An 18,171-nucleotide genomic window follows, 5' to 3' on the forward strand; every position below is an offset into this window, starting at 1 on the left:
TCTCTTCCCACAAGGTGCTTCCCAGAAAGGGTTGACAATTGAGATCTCTCTGTCAGTAGCTCTTCTAGTGGCTGATGGATTATGTCCCTCATTCCTGAAAGATGTCTGACTGGTATATTATTGGATTCACCCTATGCTACCAATTTGACATACAGTAGGCCCATTTGTTTTTCAATATTCAGGCATTGATTTCTTTTTTTGATTACAGTTGTTTAAAAATTCTTAAAGATATTTAAATAAAATGCCCTAAATTTTATTGAAATAATAAAGTTTATTTAATAAGTATAATAATAAACTAATAATAAATAAATAAAACAAGATAAATGCCTTTAATTTTATTGAGATAAAAATAAATGTTATTTAGTAATTAATAAAAATAACAAAATTTTATTTAAGTAAAAATGGAATTTGCTAGAAAAAGTGAATTGTTTTAGTCATTAAGAACATTTAATAAATAAAAATTTAAAATTCAGTACTTTCAGAGAAATCTGACTTCAGTCCCTAGTGCCTCTACTCTTCCCACCTTGCTCCTCTAGCTAGCCATTTGTATTAATTCTCAGTTTATCCTTCCTTTGCTCTAAAAATAATAAGTAAATGCACTTAGAATAGATAAACAATGAGTCTTACTGAACAGCCCAGGAAACTACCAATTTCCTAGGATAAAGCATAGTGGAAAAGAATATTAAAATGAAAGTATATATGCGTATAACTGAGTCACTTTGCTGTACAGCAGAAATTAGCACAACATTGTAAATCAACTATAATTTTAAAAAAAGAAAAAAGTGAATATACATATTATACCCATGCATATTTCTATCCCTTTTATTTATTTATTTATTTATTTTTTATCTTTTTTGTTGTTGTTGTTGTTGCTATTTCTTGGGCCGCTCCCGCGGCATATGGAGGTTCCCAGGCTAGGGGTTGAATCGGAGCTGTAGCCACCGGCCTACGCCAGAGCCACAGCAACGCGGGATCCAAGCCGCGTCTGCAACCTACACCACAGCTCACGGCACTGCCGGATCGTTAACCCACTGAGCAAGGGCAGGGACCGAACCCGAAACCTCATGGTTCCTAGTCGGATTCGTTAACCACTGCGCCACGACGGGAACTCCTCTATCCCTTTTAATATCAAAGTTAGCATGCTGTTAACATTGTTTGCTTAGGTTTTGTTACTTCACAGTATAGCCAAAGAACATGCTATGTGAGTAAACAGGGATGCTCTCTGTTCCTCATTTCCTTTTTTAGCTGCATGATCCTCATTATGGGGATAGCCTATTGCTTATTCAATCAGTCCCCTATTGAGATGCTTTGGGGTTGTTTCCATTCTTTTGCTCCCACAAAGAATCTTGCAGTTAATAACCTGGTGTATAATTTAAAAAAAATTTTTGCAAGTGTTTCCTTGGGATCATGAGATTGCTGTGTCAGAAAGTAGATGCAAATGTAATTTTGCTAAATCTTGCCAAATTCCTCTCCATAGAAGTTTTATCATTTTATTAGCCATGAATGAGAATGCTTCCGTCCCCACAGTCATGCCAACAAAGTAAGTTGTCCAATTCTGGATTTTTGCCTACCTGATAGGTCTTAATATAGCTGTAATTTGCATTTATGTTTATTATGGGCAAGACTGAATATATTTTCTTTTCTTTTCTTTTTTTTTTTTTTTTTTTTTTTGCTTTTTTAGGGCCACACTCATGGCATATGGAAGCTCCCAGATTAGGATTAAATCAGAGCTACAGCTGCCACCCTACACCACAGCCACAGCAGCTTGGGATCCGAGCCACGTGTGTGACTTACGCCACAGCCACAGCAACACCAGCTCCTTAATCTGCTGAGTGAGACCAGGGATGGAAGCCACATCCTCATAGATATTAGTCAGGTTTCTTTCTGCTGAGCCACAACAAGAACTCCTTTTTTTTTTTTTTTTTTTTAATGGGTATACTCACAGCATATGGAAGTTCCCAGGCCAGGAGTTGAATCCCAGCCACAGCTGTGGCAACACTGGATCTTTTAACCCACTGAGTTGGGCTAGGGATTGAACCTACACCTCCACAGTGACCCAAGCTGCTGCCTTAGGATTCTTAATCCACTGCACCACCGTGGGAACTCCCCATATTTTCTTTTTTTGTTAGTTTGTTTGTTTAATGTTTTTATTGTTTGTTTTGGCCACTCCTGTGGCACAAGGAAGTTCCCAGGCTAGGGATCAAGCCCATACCTTAGCTGTAACCACAGCCACAGCAGTGAAAACTCCAGATCCTTAATCCTCAGAGCCACAAGAGAACACCCTGAATATGTTTTCAAGTATTAAAGGGTCATCTATAGTATTTCTTTTTCGCCATTTTTAGAGTCATGGATATAGTACATTATGAATCCCATATTGCAAATCTATTTTTCCTAATGGTCATTTTTCACTTTATTTGTAATATTTTTGCAAGGAACTTGTTTTTACACAAATTTGCCTCTAGATTTTGAGTCATACTCAGGGAAGTTTTCCTCCATTGATGCTTAATAAAAAAATTCATTCATGTCTTACACTATATTTACACTTTCATTATTTATGTTTAAACTTATGACACATTCAGTTGTTATGTGGTATAAAGACCCAGTTCCTTGATTCCAACTTGTGACAACTCCCTGCTTCTGAGATTTTCATAGGGTCCTCAGTGGCCTTCGCTGAGGTTACAGTAGGGTCCAACTCCTTATATGAAATGCATCGAAATTTATCTTTTAACATAGTTTATCAGCATTATTTATGCAATAGTCCATATATTCCCCACTGATTTGAGATATCATCTTTATCACCAACTTATTTCCATGTGTCCTTAGGTTCTGTTTCTGGATTTTCTATCCCATTCCGTTTATCTATCTATTGATACACCAAAATCACAGATTTAATTATAGAGATTTTAAAACATGTTGTAATAATATCCGTAGGGTTAGCCCTCCCCTTTGCTGCTTCTATTTTTAGGCTATTTCTGAGTATTCTTATTTGTCTATTCTTCCATATGAACTTTATAATCAACTTATCTCTTTCAAAACTCTGATATTGGAGTGTTCCCTGTTGGTTGGGACTCGGCCACTTTCACTGCCATGGTCCAGGTTCAATCCCACATCAAGCAGCTGCATACTACAGCCAAACAAAACAAAACAAAACAAATGAAAGTAAAACTCTGATCATGGTTTACTTGGATTGCATTAAATTTATAAATTAACTTACAGAGCACTGTCATCCCTATGAAACTGAGTCTTTTTCTCCAGTAATATGGGATGTTTTTGTCTCTGCTCAAGCCTATCTTTGTTTCTTTCAGGAGTGTCTTATCATTTTCCACGTATAGATTTCATATAACTATAACGCTTGACTGGGAGTTGTCAAGAATTCAGATTCCATCTTATAGATGAGAAAACTGAGGGCCAGGAAGACCAAGTGATTGACTGAGATCACAGAGTTTGCAGTGGGACTCAGGTCTCCTGGAATCTATCCTGATGTTCTCCACTCTACCATCCTGTAATTCTATACATGCATCTAGGGAACTAGGAAAGTACTCTGTCATTGTCTGATTTGTGCTCATTCCTCCTGTCATGTTCCTGAATTTTCCAAAGCACTATCTCACTTCACCAGCTTTTTCTCATGCTGCCCTCTCCACTGCACTCTTGCCAAGCTGTCCTTGCCTCGTAGGCTTTAGTGTCTTTGCCTAAAACCATCCTCCCTCCCCTCCAATTTTTTCACCTAATAACTCTCATCATCTTCATAACCCTACCTAGAGTCACTCCCTCAAGGAAGTCTTTTGTGCTAGTTATCTGTTGTTCATAACAAGTTACCCAAAGCTTTATGACTAAAAACATAAACATGTATTATCTCACAGGGTTTGTGCATCAGGAATCCAGGCATGGCTTAGCTGGATGCTTCTGCCTTCAGGTCTCTCATGAAGTTGCAATCAGGCTACAAGCAGAGTCTTCAATCTCACCTGAAGTCTCAAGTGGGAAAAAATTTGCTTCCAAGCTCACTCATGTTGCTGAGGGCAGAATTCGATTCCTCCTGGGCTCTCGGACTGAGGGCTTCTGTTCCTCACTGCCTGCTGACCACAGGCCTCTGTCCATTCATTGCCATGAGGATTTCTCCTTAGGGCACATCACAGTACGGTAGCTGACTCCCTCAAAACAAGCAAATGAGAGATGACATCCACAGTGGAAGCCACAGTCCTTTTGTAGCCTAATCTCAAAAGTAACATCCCACCACTTTTATTATATTCTATTTATTAGTTACTAGATACGGGGCCACACTCAAAGCAGGGAATTATACAAGGGCATGAATACCATGTGGCAGAGAACATTGTGGGCTATTATGGACTAAATTATGCCACCACCACCCCCAATTCACATGTCGAAGCTCCAACTCTCCATGTGACTGTGTTTGGAGATAAGGCCTATAGGAGCTAATAAGGGTGGGGCCTAGAAACCAAATCAGATGGCACCTTGATCTTGGACTTTCAGCTTCCAGAACTGTTGTTTAAGCCACCCAGTCTGTGGTATTTTGTTATGGCAGCCTGAACTAAGGCAGGGGCCATCTTAGAGCCTGCCCACTCCTCCTCTCCTGACCCTCCAGACTCTCTGAGCTCCCTACTGTTTATCTTCTTTAGTATCTTAGAGGTCTCTTTCAGGCAGTTATCCCATTTGTGATTAAACAATTATTTGTGTAATTCATGGTTTAATTTTAGAACACCTGTCTCAAGAATGAAATTCCATAAAACAAGGAAACCTGTCGGTCTTATTTACTGCTGAACCTTGGGTCCAAGCACGATATTCTGTACACAGCAAGAAAAAAAATAAAAGTGGATTTCCCGTTGTGGCTCAGTGGTTAACGAATCCGACTAGGAACCATGAGGTTGCGGGTTCGATCCCTGGCCTCGATCAGTGGGTTAAGGATCCGGCGTTGCCATGAACTGTGGTTGCAGACCCGACTCAGATCTGGTGTTGCTGTGGCTGTGGTGTAGGCTGGCAGCAGTAGCTCTGATTCAACCCCTAGCCTGGAAACCTCTGTATGCCTCAGGTGCGGCCCTAGAAAAGACAAAAAGACAAAAAAAAAAAAAGTAAAAAATGTAATTTCCAGTTGAAATTAAGGTGACCGTAGCAGCCCCTGATGAATGGTTTGGCTGTTGTTACTGCCTCACACCCAATCCAGGTAAAATCTATTTCAGGGATATTTTCAACTGGAAAAGAAGATTTCCTAAGGGCAAAGTCTTACTAGGGGTGACAAAAATCCTCTAGTTTCTGCAAATGTCAGGTTTACTGTATTCATATTTCTAAATGGAGGTCTGTAGGTCTTGACGTAAATAGAAAGGATTGGTTTACATTTAATGCTCCACTTTAAAAAGAAACATAGTGAGCAGAAGCACAAACCAGATTGCAGTGGGATGGAAAATGAATAGCTTTACAAAAATAGAAGGGACTGCTCTTATCCTGGCCAAGGTTTTTTGTTTGTTTGTTTTTTGTTTTTTTTTTTTTCCTTCTAAGGGCCACACCCACAGCATATGGAGGTTCCCAGGCTAGAGGTTGAATCAGAGCTACAGGTACCAGCCTACACCACAGCTCACAGAAACACCGGATCCTTAACCCACTGAGCGAGGCCAGGGATCAAACCTGTGTCCTCATGGATGCTATTCAGATTCTTTTCCGGTGTGCCACAACTGGAACTCCTTGGCCAATGGTTTAAAAACTCAGTCATTGGTAAGCAACAATCCTTAACATTTTGATACCTTCCTCATCATACTTTTCTCATATTGTAAGAGAAGCTAAGGGTCACTTTGAAGATACGTTCCTGTGACAGGAAATTTATAGAAGAGAATGAATGCTGACTACATGTGAAAAGATGCACTGACTGTACTAGTAATCAGAAAAATAGATGTCTAAACCACAGTGGATTACCATTTTATACTCATCAGATTGTTAAAACAAATTTAAAGTTGGGAAACAGCAAGTGTAATGAAAATGTAGACCAACAAAAACCCTTGTACTGCTGCTAGTGGGAGAGGCAGCATAGGACTACAGCTGAAAGCACAGACTCTAGAGCCTTTCGCATGGTTTTCCATCCTGGCTCTGCTTCTTTGGCTTAACTCAACTTTGAGCAAGTTAGTTAATGTCTTAGTGTCACCTGTATAATTGGAATAACAATAATAATAGCCTCTACCTCAAGAGGACTGCTGTGAGTATTGCTGAGTTAATATAAGAAAAGCAGTTAGAACAATGTCTGGAATCTTTTGTAAGTATTTGCTGGTAGCAGCAGCAGCAACAGCAGCAGCAGCAGCAGTAGTAGTTGTTCCTGTTGTTCTCATTGTAACATAAAATAGCTACATTGGAGAGCAATTTGGCTAGTGCTAGTCAAGTTGAAGATATGCATAGCATAGAACCTAGCGATATTACTCCTACTTCATATCCCAGAGACACTGTTACAGGTGTAGACAAGACACATACAAGATTTTACATTTTAACATTGTAAAAGGGAAAACTGGAAACAGTCAAAATATCCATCTGCAGGATTATAGTATTTTTTTAATCTGTGATAATATTTGCACAATGGAATACAATATAGAAGTGAAAATAAATAAATTAGAATAGCGGTTCTCAAATTTTAACATACATAATAATTACCTGGAGGTCTTATTAAAACACAGATTACAGAATTCCCGTCGTGGCTCAGTGGTTAACGAATCCGACTAGGAACCATGAGGTTGCGGATTCGATCCCTGGCCTCACTCAGTGAGTTAAGGATCCGGCGTTGCCCTGAGCTGTGGTGTGGGTTGCAGACTCGGCTCAGATCCCGCATTGCTGTGGCTCTGGCGTAGGCCAGTGGCTACAGCTCTGATTAGACTCCTAGCCTGGGAACCTCCATATGCCTCAGGATCGGCCAAGAAATGGCAAAAAGACAAAAAAATACAAATACAAATAAATAAATAAATAAAACACAGATTACCATCCTTCACCTCCAGAGTTTCTGATTAACAAGGTCAGTGTCTCAATAATTTCCATTTTCCAAGCAATGCCAATGCTACTGATACAGCACCACATTTACAAACTGCTATATATATACAAAGTTTTATATGTCAATTATATCTCAATAAAGTGGGGAAAACAAAGATTCAACAGAAATCCTCTAAAACCATTTGGAACTCTCCATGTAGCTCTTTTCTCTTTGGTACACTTCTCTGAAAACTCTAGTTGCCTGATCTTCCCAAACTCCTAACTTTTGTCTCATCAGTTAAAGGAGGTTGTCAGGCTCTGCCTGCATCTTCCCTGTTCTTTAGCCAAATCTCCAAGCAATAAGATGGGGAAATTGTTTGTGTCCACCAGCGTTCATGTTCTATGCTGCCTGAAAACCATCACTTCATACATTTTATCCAGTTTTGATTGTTCCCAGTGGGATGGGGAATTCAGTCCCTGTTACCCCATCTTCCTTTTTTTAACAAAAATTTTACATATTAATTGTCTCATAGTCATTTCTTCCTCTTCTATGGCCTGAATCACTGGGTTTTCCCTTAAATTTTTTTCATTTAAAAATCTAGGTAATTGCATTTGTTGAGCATCTGTGATGTGCCAGGGACCTCTTAAGTACTTTATATGCATTACAACATTTAATTTCCATGAGTCAAGAGATAACACGTCATCATTAACTTTCTTCTTGGGCTAGGACAAGCTATGACCTTGACTAGGTATCATTTGGGGCATGTATATTTCTGGTGTTTTAAGTGTATTTTTTGATAGCATTGAAAGGATTCTACCTGGCAGAAGTTTGAGCACACTATAAACACTTATTAGGTGTATGTCCTAAGTAGATGCTCCAATGATTGTTGTGATTTTTCTTTGTGGCTGACACTTGTACCTTTTGTGTAACCACTGTGTAAAATCGTATGGAGATTCCTCAGAAAACCAAAAGTAGAAATACCATTTGATCCAGCAATCCCATTCCTGGGCATTTATCCAGAGAAAACCATGACTCGAAAAGACACATGCACCCGCATGTTCATTGCAGCACTATTTACAAGAGCCAAGACATGGAAACAACCTAAGTGTCCATCGACAGAGGAGTGGATCAAGGAGATGTACTACATATACACGATGGGATATTACTCAGCCATTAAAAGGAAAGAAATAATGGCATTTGCAACAACACGGATGGACTTAGAAATTATCATGCTATGTGAAATCAGTCAGACAATGAGACACCAACATCAAATGCTCTCACTGACATGTGGAATCTGAAAAAAGAACAGAATGAACTTCTTTGCAGAATAGATACTAACTCACAGACTTTGAAAAACTTATAGTTTCCAAATGAGACAGGTTGGGGGGGGGGTGAGGGAATGCCCTGAGGGTTGGAAATGCTATAAAATTTGGTGGTGGTGGCCATTGTACAACTGTAAATGTAATAAAAATTCATTGAGTAATTTAAAAAAAATAGAAGCTTATACCTTTTGACCTTCTGCATCCATTTCACCCATCTCCTGCCTTGTGCTTTTGCAACGATCAATCTGTTCTCTGAGTCTATGAGCTTGTTTTTTGTTTGCTTGTTAGATTCCATATGTAAATGAAATCATATGGTATTTGTCTTTCTCTGACTTATTTCACTTAGCATAATGCCCTCAGGGTCCATCCACGCTGTCATAAATGGTAAGATTTCATTATATTTTATAGCTTAATAACATTCCTATATATATTTCACATTTTCTTTATCCATGCATCCATTGATGAACATACTTGGGCTGTTGTAAACAATGCTGCAATGAACTTGGGGGTTCCTATACCTTTTGAGTTAGTGTTTCTATTTTCTTTGGATAAATACCCAGAAGTGGAATTGCTGGATGATATGGTAGTTCCATTTTTAATTTTTTGGGGAATCGCCATACTGTTTTCCACAATGGCTGCACTAGTTTACATTTCCACCAATGGTATACTAAAGTTTCTTTTCCCCCACCTCCTTACCAACACTTGTTATTTCTTGTCTTTTTGATAATAGCCATTCCAAAACATGTGAGGTGATATCTCATTATGGTTTTGATTTGCATTTCTCTGATGATTATTGATGCTGAACAGCTTTTCATGTGCCTATTGGCTATCTATATGTCTTCTTTGGAAAAATACCTGTCAGATTGCTCAGTTTTTGATTACTTTTTGTTTGTTTTTTGCTATTAAGATGTTTAAGTTCTTTATGTATTTTGGATATTAACCCCTTATCAGATATATGTGTTGCAAATATTCAGTAGGAGAATGACTCAAAACTTTCCTCAACTCAAAACTCACTGCTTTCCTTCTCATCTTGTTGATATTTCTCTTTTCTGTGCAGTTTCCTACAATTCATAGCGATAATTTTTAAAACTTTTCCGGTGAGGGGGAGTGGCAATGGATTGATTTTGTTTTCAATCTATATTTTATCACTTTTTTGTTTAAAGTTAACTAGCTGCAGGATCTTAAGTCAGTCATTTAATATACATATGCCTCATCATCCTCATCTGTAGAGTGGGAATAATTTCTCTCTCCTGGTGTTTTTATTTTTAAGATTAGAGTATGTCAGTAAAGACATCTGGTTACTTTTATAGAATTTGTGGTGATTATTATCCAATACTTCCTAAGGCACCATGGATATTGTAATGTTTTTTTTCCATTTTACAGAGTTTATATAAACACAATTTGGGTCAGTTGCTTACATAAGATATCCAAGTTTATGGATCCAATTTAAATTAAATCTACTTAAAATCACATCATACATGCACTCATCCTGATCTTTTTCCTTCCATCAACTCAAAACTCACTGCTTTCTAGCTTAGTCTTGTTACTTTGCACAACTCAAAACTCACTGCTTTCTAGCTTAGTCTTGTTACTTTGCACCTGAAATTTACCTTAAATTCTCAGATGAGAAAGTAAGAACTGAGGGCATCTTAGTGCCTCCATCTTGTTTCTTTACAAGTCATTCTGGGACTAATGATTAGCCATGGAAGGCAGCTATTTTCGATGATAACCCTTAATTAATTGTATGATTGAATTCTACCAAGGAAAAATTTCTTTCTTTTCTTTTCTTTTTTTTTTTTTTTTTGTCTTTTTTTTTTTTTTTTTTTTTTTTTTTTTTTTTTTTTTTTTTTAAGGCTGCACTGGTGGCATATGGAGGTTCTCAGGCTAGGAGTCGAATCAGAGATACAGCCGCTGGCCTACACCACAGCCACAGCAATGCCAGATCCTTAACCCACTGAGCAAGGCCAGGGATCGAACCCTCAACCTCATGGTTCCTAGTTGGAATCATTTCCACTGCACCACAACGGGAACTCCAAAAAATTTCTTTATTGAAGTACCCAATTAAAAAAAAATAAAATCAGCCTTCATTTACCATCAGCCATACCAAGAATGTTTCTGGAAATAATGATCTGTATTCTTTCTCACATGTGACAGTTAACTATATTCCTATAGTTAATATGGAACATCCACATTTTCCTCTTCTAATTTTCAAGGTTTTGAATTTGGGATCAACTATCAAAACTAAATTGAACTGAAATATCTCCGTTTATACAGAGCCTTCCCATAGAATTTAAAATAAAATCTGAATTTTGTACAATAGCCAACAAGACAATATATAACCTTGCTCTTGCCTATCTCTCTTATATCTCATATTATTTCTAGTCATACTGGCCTTCTTAATGTTCCTTGAACAGGACAAGCTTATTTATGTCTCTGGTCCCTTCCCTGTGCTAGCCACTATACTTGAAACACTCTTCTCTCAGCTTTCCATCTGGATTGCTCTCCCTCACCCTTCAGATCTCAACCCATCTTTTCAGAGAGCACTTTCCTGATCACGCTTTTTACAGTAGCCTCTTCTTTCCCCAACTAGTCACTCTCTATAACATTACCTTCTTAGATAGCATTTGCCACTGACTGAAGTTATTTTGCTTATTTTTGTACCTTTTATTGTCTATATCCTTTTACATGATTTAGAATACTTCTGGAGTTCCTGGCCTTGCTAAGTGGGTTAAGGACCCATGTTGCACCAAGCTGCAGCACAGGTCGCAGATGTGGCTCAGATTCCACATTGTTGTAGCTGTGGTGTAGACCAGCAGCCGCAGCTCTGATTCAACCCCTAGCCTGGGAACTTTCGTATGCTGTGGGTGTGGCCCTAAAATGGAAAAAAAAAAATGTTGACAGTCAACCTTCATAACTACATAAATGATCACTAGCACTTCAGGGTGGTGTCCATCTCATTCACAACTGTATTTCCAAGGTCTAGCATGGTACTTGGTATACAGTAAGTGTTGAGTCCATTTAAAGGAGAGGAGGAAAAACTGACATTTGTTGAGTGCCTACGAAGTGCCAGATATACAACATGATATTTCTTCCTTTTTTTTTTTTTCTTTCTTTTTAGGGTCACACCTGCAGCATATGGAGGTTCCCAGGCTAGGGATTGAATCTGAGCTGTAATCACAGGCCTACACCACAACCACAGCAACCCTGGATTCGAGCCATATCTGCAACCTATACCACAAATCATGGCAACACCGGATCCTTAACCCACTAAGCGACGCCAGTAATTGAACCCGCAACCTCATAGTTCCTAGTCAGATTTGTTTCCACTGTGCCACAACAGGAACTCCCGGATATACAACATGATCTTAAAGCTAGTCAGTCACAGGCCTGGGATTTGAAACTATGAATACCTGGATCTAAATACCATGCATTTCCCACTACAAGCTAATTAACAAAAGGTATACTTTCCCGTTCAGAAACAACTAGACAATCCTATGTAGATCCCATGAAAATCTGGTTAAGTTCATGCTTAGCCTATATAGTCAACAAGAAACCAACAACAGTCTTTCACTGATATTACTGATAATTGCATCCCCCACACTGTCACCTGTTTGTTTCCTAAACATAGAGTGAAAATTTTGTGACTGTGTGCTGTAGGAAAATGGGCCAAATGACAAATTGAAAAATATATTTTTTCCTACCTAATGCTAAAGTGGGTACACAGAAGTGTTTTGTTAAATGTCTGTTGGTGAATGCTAAGTGAAAGGGCAAGCTAACATAGCCATCCTGAATAAAACCCTGGTGTTTTGAAACCTAAACAGTGGAAAATCTAGGAGGTTGCCTCTGTTTATGATTTGTCTGTGGATCCTCAGCAGCTTGCACATAGTAGGGACCTAATTTGTGTAAACCCCATACATGCATGTGTCAATCATTCGGTCCACAATTAGAGGAAAGATTGTGCTAATAGGAGACCACCAGCTACAAATAAATCAAAATTCCTGGCTTTCCATGACTCCTATCATCTTTCTATTGGCTTCTGCTGGGGAAAACGAAGAGAGGAGGAGACTTCAGTATTCGGATACTGCCAGTTCAGTGATGAACTCGCACAGTGGTCACTCTCGGGGTGCAAGGAACTGGATAACTGCACATGCAGTCTTTGAGAGTACCCAAGCCCCCAGCAGGGCAAGGCTACTTCCTGATCTGCTCCGGAACCCTTTGTCGGAGTATGTGGGTTCCAGAGGGAAGTATTTAGGAACAGGACAACTTCCTGCTGGTGCAGTGGAGCGAGGGTGGGGAGGAAATCGCTCCGGGAGCCGCATCCTGCTTGCGCTAGCGTCTGCAGAGAAAAGGGTGGAGGTGCCGAAAGGAGGAAGCAGAAGAGGCTACGGAAGACAAGAAAGTGTTGGAGCCGGTAGGTTAGCCGCCTTAGAGCTGGGGCAGTGGGAAGCAAGTGGTTTGCAATATCTGCGGTTCTAAATTGCTGGGCTGCCCAGGTGGGTAGGGGCCGTGCTTTGCACGCTGCTTGTCAGTAGGCACCAAGAAGGGGCTGTTCGGGGCACTGGGGCTGGGCCTTGCGGGGCACCTGACTGCGCTCGAGCTGGCTGGCAACCCTACCCCGGAGCCCGTGGCGGCGCTGGGCTGTTCTGCCTTAGGGCGTGGGGTTCCGCACCCTGGACAGCTTCCCTAGACCGGGGGCGGAATTTAGGGGAAAGAAAGTGGATACGGTGCGTCCCGCTTAACCCTCAAGACTTTGCCAAGTGGGTGATGAACATTGTTTCGGGAACTGAGGGGAAGGGCTTGTAGAGGGACTGTTAGTCTGAAGCCATAGTTTGTCTACTCTGTTCTAGGAGCCCGGGCTATCGCAAGGGAAGTTGGTTTGTTTTTATGGCAAGTGCCTATTCCTGCTTCTTGTCACTTCTGGGCAAGCTAAGAGCTTTCATATCCCTCGTTAAGCCCGTGTGTTCTCTATCTGATTGATCGTATTTGTACTGCTGGGGGTATCTGGTAAATACTCTGTCAAAGTTAAATGTCTCCAAGCACTTTTTGAAGAGAGAAGACTAACCTAGCAGTCGGGGGACTATTTAGCGCACCTTTTCTCACCTTCCCATATAATCGTTTTAGCGTTCAGAGTGAGGGTGGTCATCTTAAAGGTGCTAGCTAAGGGTTGTGATTGTGCATCTGCAAAAGGCCTTTCGTATGGTAGGATATAAAATTCTTTATCACTGAACAAGATGAATGTGTAGAGATTGTTACTGGAGAAATCAGAAATAGTTTTTATTAAGTTACTGCTTTTCTGTTGTCTTAGGTTCGGCTTTAGAGTGTGGTGAAGGGTACTTTTCATGGTGCATGGAAGGAAAGCCAATGCGCAGGTAGGCATTTAGGAAGAAAATCTTCTGTTTCAATAAATGAAATTTACGTAATAATCTAGGGCTTCATTTAAATCTTTTTAAAAGATTGTCAAATCTTACCAAATTCTGTTTAGAATTAAAAATTCTTGTAAAATAAAGGTAATATTAGGAATTAATAGCTTTTTAAATAAAATAAAATGTAGAACTTAAATTTCTAAAGAGTGCTTTGAGCTTTATGTAGTTAACACTTCAATTTTCTTTTTTGCGTTGTAATTTTTTTGTGATAATATTATGCGTACTGTGATACTATACAGATTAGTTATAGTCTTCAATTCCCTGTAGAATACAGAGGGTTCTGTTGCCATATAAGAATAATGATTTTTTATAATACGCTGTACTGAATGTCTAATTATGGTTTTGGTTATGTCACTCATGTTCATTAATACATTTGTTCTTTGAATTAAAATAGCTGCATTGCAGGGAAGATTGTTAGAAGACTAAAAAAGGTATTTGACATAATAACTTAGTCCATAGAAAAATAGAACAGTGTGTGGGAAAATATAGACACTTATAGACCTTCTCAACCCTAGAATTTAGTAATGCTTTTTCTCAATCTGTTTTAACAAATAGGACTCAAATCGTTATTGAAATAAAGTCAGCCCAGTTCTATTTCTTCATTTTTAAACTCATTTCACTCTTATTGAACTGTATTTAATTATTTTTTGTTTAACATCAAAGATAAACAGCTCTGGCAGACCCTTTCAAGAAAAGAAGCATACCATGATGGGGATATGACTTAGAACTAAGGAACAAGAACCAGAATATGAATATTTTTCCAAATCTATTACTGAGTTTTTTTGATTGCCCTTGAGTTATTCATCTTCTCTGTGCCCCAATTTTCTTCTCTAATATATCTGACCAGGATATTGAGAGTAATGAATGTTTGCAAATGCTTTGAGATCTCCAAATGGAGAGTTATTGTAGATATAATAAATGCCATTATAGACCTTCTTATTTGTCTTATTCTATAGTAGGAATAATGTTTGAAAGTACATGAAGAAATTAACACATATATTAAGTGCTTTGTTATTTCAACTTCTAACATGATTTCAAAAAGCCACTGATTGTTTCTCATCCTCAGCTCCCAGGAATGTCATATCTTATGTAATTATTAAAATAAGAGCTTATTAATTTTAAAAAATTAATTTTTAATTTTTAAAATGTGGGAATGTTTTTGGTTTATCAATAATTTCCATATAAAATATTTGCTTAATCACTCATATCTACCCTTTTTTTCTTGTTTTATTATATAACATTGCCAGTTAATCAAAATGATGTTGGAGAATTTTGGCGCCATTAATTGTTAAGTTCCTGGTTTTTTTTTTCATCACCATCACTTGGGCAGAGCCTGGCCTACTATTGCTCTCTGGTTTCACTTCTACCTGCTACGTGTGTTAGGTCACAGTCACACTTCCCTGCTCTTTCCTTATTGGGCTGTCATTCTTGCTGCTGCAACATAAAAAGCATTTGGGTTTATACTTACCTGCTATTGGAGAAGCTTTGAATGAGAAATAACTATTTAGGAGTTCCTTGTTGGCCTATTGGTTAAGGATTTGGCATTGTCTCTGCTGTATCAAGGGTTCAGTCCCTGGCCCAGGAACTTCCATGTGTCATGGGCACGGCCAAAAAAAAAAAAAAAGAAAAGAAAAAAGAAATAACTGTTTATATTGAGATTATTTGAATATATGTTTATTCTCCCTGCGGGAGTGTGAGCTTTTTGAGTCTCATGTGTCTTCTATATCTTTGCATCCCTGGCACCTAATGATCACTGAATGATTGCTTGAACCACTCAACAATTGAACAGTACCTGCAGATTTTTCCCAAGGCAGGGGGGTGGCGCACCATGACCAAGAAAAGATTGAAAATTGTTTTTAAGAGTATTCTAATGCCTTATCATAAGGTTTTATGAAACTGACTGGCATATTATTAGTAAAACTTCATTGCATTCATTTATTTAACTAGCTATTATGTGTAAATACTACAAAACTTAAAAGATAAAATAGGCTCTTCAGTGAAAAGTCAGCTAATACTGACCCTAGCTCCCAAGCTCCCAGTTTTCCTCTCCAGAAGAATCACTTGAAAGCAGTTTCTTATTCATTCTTTTCACGGTATTATAATGCATTTACAAGCATATATAGATTATCCCCTTTTTAAAAAACATGTATGTTTGCATATCATACACATTCTTCTGTATCTTTTTTCACTTCATATATTATTTTGTAGATTATGGCAAATACCTATAGACCCATCTTATTCATTTTAATAGTTACATAGTGTTCTATTATCTGTAGGCACAAAGTTAACTAGTCTCATTGAGAGACATTTAAGTTATTTCAGATGGTTTGCTGTTATATCCAGCTCTGCAATGAATATCCATGTATGTATAAGTATAGAATAAATTCTTGTAAGTATAGAATAAATTCTTCGATGTAAAATTGCCCAAAGAGGAGTTCCCATCGTGGTGCAGCAGAAATGAATTCGACCAGGAACCATGAGGTTGCAGGTTTGATCCCTGGCCTCGTTCAGTGGGTTAAGGATCCTGCATTGCTGTGAGCTGTGGTATAGGTCACAGATGTGGCTCAGATCTGGCATTGCTGTGGCTCTGGCATAGGCCAGCAGCTATAGCTCCGATTAGACCCCTAGCCTGGGAACCTCCATGTGCCGCAGGTGCGGCCCTAAAAAAAAAAAAAAAAAACAACTAAAATTGCCCAAAGAGTACATGCATTTAAAATTTTTGGTTAATTTTAACAAACTTCCCTCCTTAGAGATTATACCAATCTGTGGTCTCATCAACAGTGTGCCTATTTCCCAAAATATTATTTTTTAATCATTTATTTAATTTAGAGACAGTAAAACGTTTTGCAGTATAATTCTTCCATCTTTCCTTAAATATACAAATAGTAAACTAAGCTTGGCTTTAACAGGAATTGGTTTATTCACTCACCAAATGTTCATAATACTTGTTCTATGCCTGTATACTGCATATATACAGATGAAGTGATGGAAAGACATGTAAACAGATACCATAATACAACATGAACAGTTTTCTATTTTATTTATTATTATTATTTTTTTTTTGGCTGCACTCATGGCATATGGAAATTCCCAGACCAGGGATCAAACCTATGCCACAGCAGTGATCCAAGCCCCTGCAGTGACAATGCTGGATCCTTAACCCACTGCACCACAGGGGAACTCCAAATAGGATTTTAACAGAGATGTAAACCTCTCCTCTGTGGAGATGGGGAAAGCTTCACAGATATGGTGATATTTGAGCTGGATCTTCTAGAAAGAATAAGAATTTGCTTTAAAGTAAAGAGTGCACTTTAAAGGGTAAGAATTTAAAAAGGGAGATAATAAAAGACACCATAAACAGAAGGAACAGCTATGCAGAAAAAAAAAAAAAGAAGAAGACCCCAAGACCTGGACGGGTATAACATGTATGGAATATAAGTATAACCCAAGTATAGGATATGTGACGAGGAGTTCCCGTCATGGTGCAGTGGTTGACGAGTCCGACTAGGAACCATGAGGTTGCAGGTTCAGTCCCTGCCCTTGCTCGGTGGGTTAACGATCCGGCATTGCCATGAGCTGTGGTGTAGGTTGCAGATGTGGCTCGGATCCAGCGTTGCTGTGGCTCTGGCCTAGGCCGGTGGCTACAGCTCCGATTCAACCTCTAGCCTGGGAACCTCCATATGCGCGGGAGCGGCCCAAGAAATAGCAAAAAAAAAGACCAAAAAAAAAAAAAAATAGAATATGTGACGAGGGAAAGGGGAAAAACATGGAAAACAAGGCTGCAACCATGGGAAAGAGTTTTGACTTTAACCTTTAAGAGCAAATGAATATTGTTATACAAATCAGATTTGTTCTTTGGACGGAGCTAGAAAATAGAATGTGGACTGGAAAGAGAGAAGAAATGATGCCCCCCAAAATAAAAGATAAAAATAAAACTAATTTAAAGGAGTTGTGGTAGATTAGATGAAAGATCATGAGAACATGAAGTAGGTCTGTGGAAAGGGAGACTGGGAAAAGTGGATGGAATTGGGAGTTTGTTTAATAGTAAAATCAAAAGGATTTGATGATATAAAGTAAGGAAAAGATAACAATGTAAATGATGCCAAAAATTCCAAATTGGGAAACTAGGTGCTACCTAATCATAAGATAATGAGATTGAAAAATACAGGAAGAAGAATAGGTTTCAGTAAGTCAAGAATAGATTCTCTTTCATATACTTTAAGATTATTATGTCTGGGAAACAGCCAGATAGAGATAGCCAGCATGTAATTGAAATATAGGTCTGTGGCTGAAGAGTGATTTGGGCTGGAGGCGGGGGGACATGAGTCATCAGTATGCAGAATATTCTTGAAGTTGTAAGTATGAATGAGGGTAGAACAGAAAAGGAGGATGCCCAAAACAGAATCCTAGAGAGTACTAGAGGTGTCTAAGGTGGGGCCTAAGGCAAAAATCCAGTGAAGATTCATAAATGGGT

The 18,171-nt window shown here is 38.7% G+C and overlaps 1 protein-coding gene across 2 annotated transcripts in view; it reads left to right on the plus strand.

Annotated features, from left to right (window-relative positions):
- The first annotated feature begins 12,582 nt into the window (after positions 1 to 12,582).
- The window catches only part of KLHL20 (kelch like family member 20), a 77,882-nt gene continuing 72,293 nt past the window's right edge, over positions 12,583 to 18,171 (plus strand). The window contains exons 1-2 of one of the 2 annotated variants that reach the window (XM_005656716.4): positions 12,583 to 12,685; positions 13,580 to 13,643. In XM_005656716.4, the coding sequence (XP_005656773.1) occupies positions 13,621 to 13,643 (23 nt within the window). In that variant the 5' untranslated portion in view covers positions 12,583 to 12,685; positions 13,580 to 13,620. The remainder of the gene's footprint in view (positions 12,686 to 13,579; positions 13,644 to 18,171) is intronic. The other variant, XM_084977644.1, reaches the window with a different exon arrangement.

The sequence above is a fragment of the Sus scrofa genome, chromosome 9, assembly GCF_054392235.1.
Source record: "Sus scrofa isolate SSC_HxYL_T2T_F1_AM1 chromosome 9, Sscrofa_HxYL_maternal_Yorkshire_Landrace_v2.0, whole genome shotgun sequence".
Lineage (NCBI taxonomy): Eukaryota > Metazoa > Chordata > Mammalia > Artiodactyla > Suidae > Sus > Sus scrofa.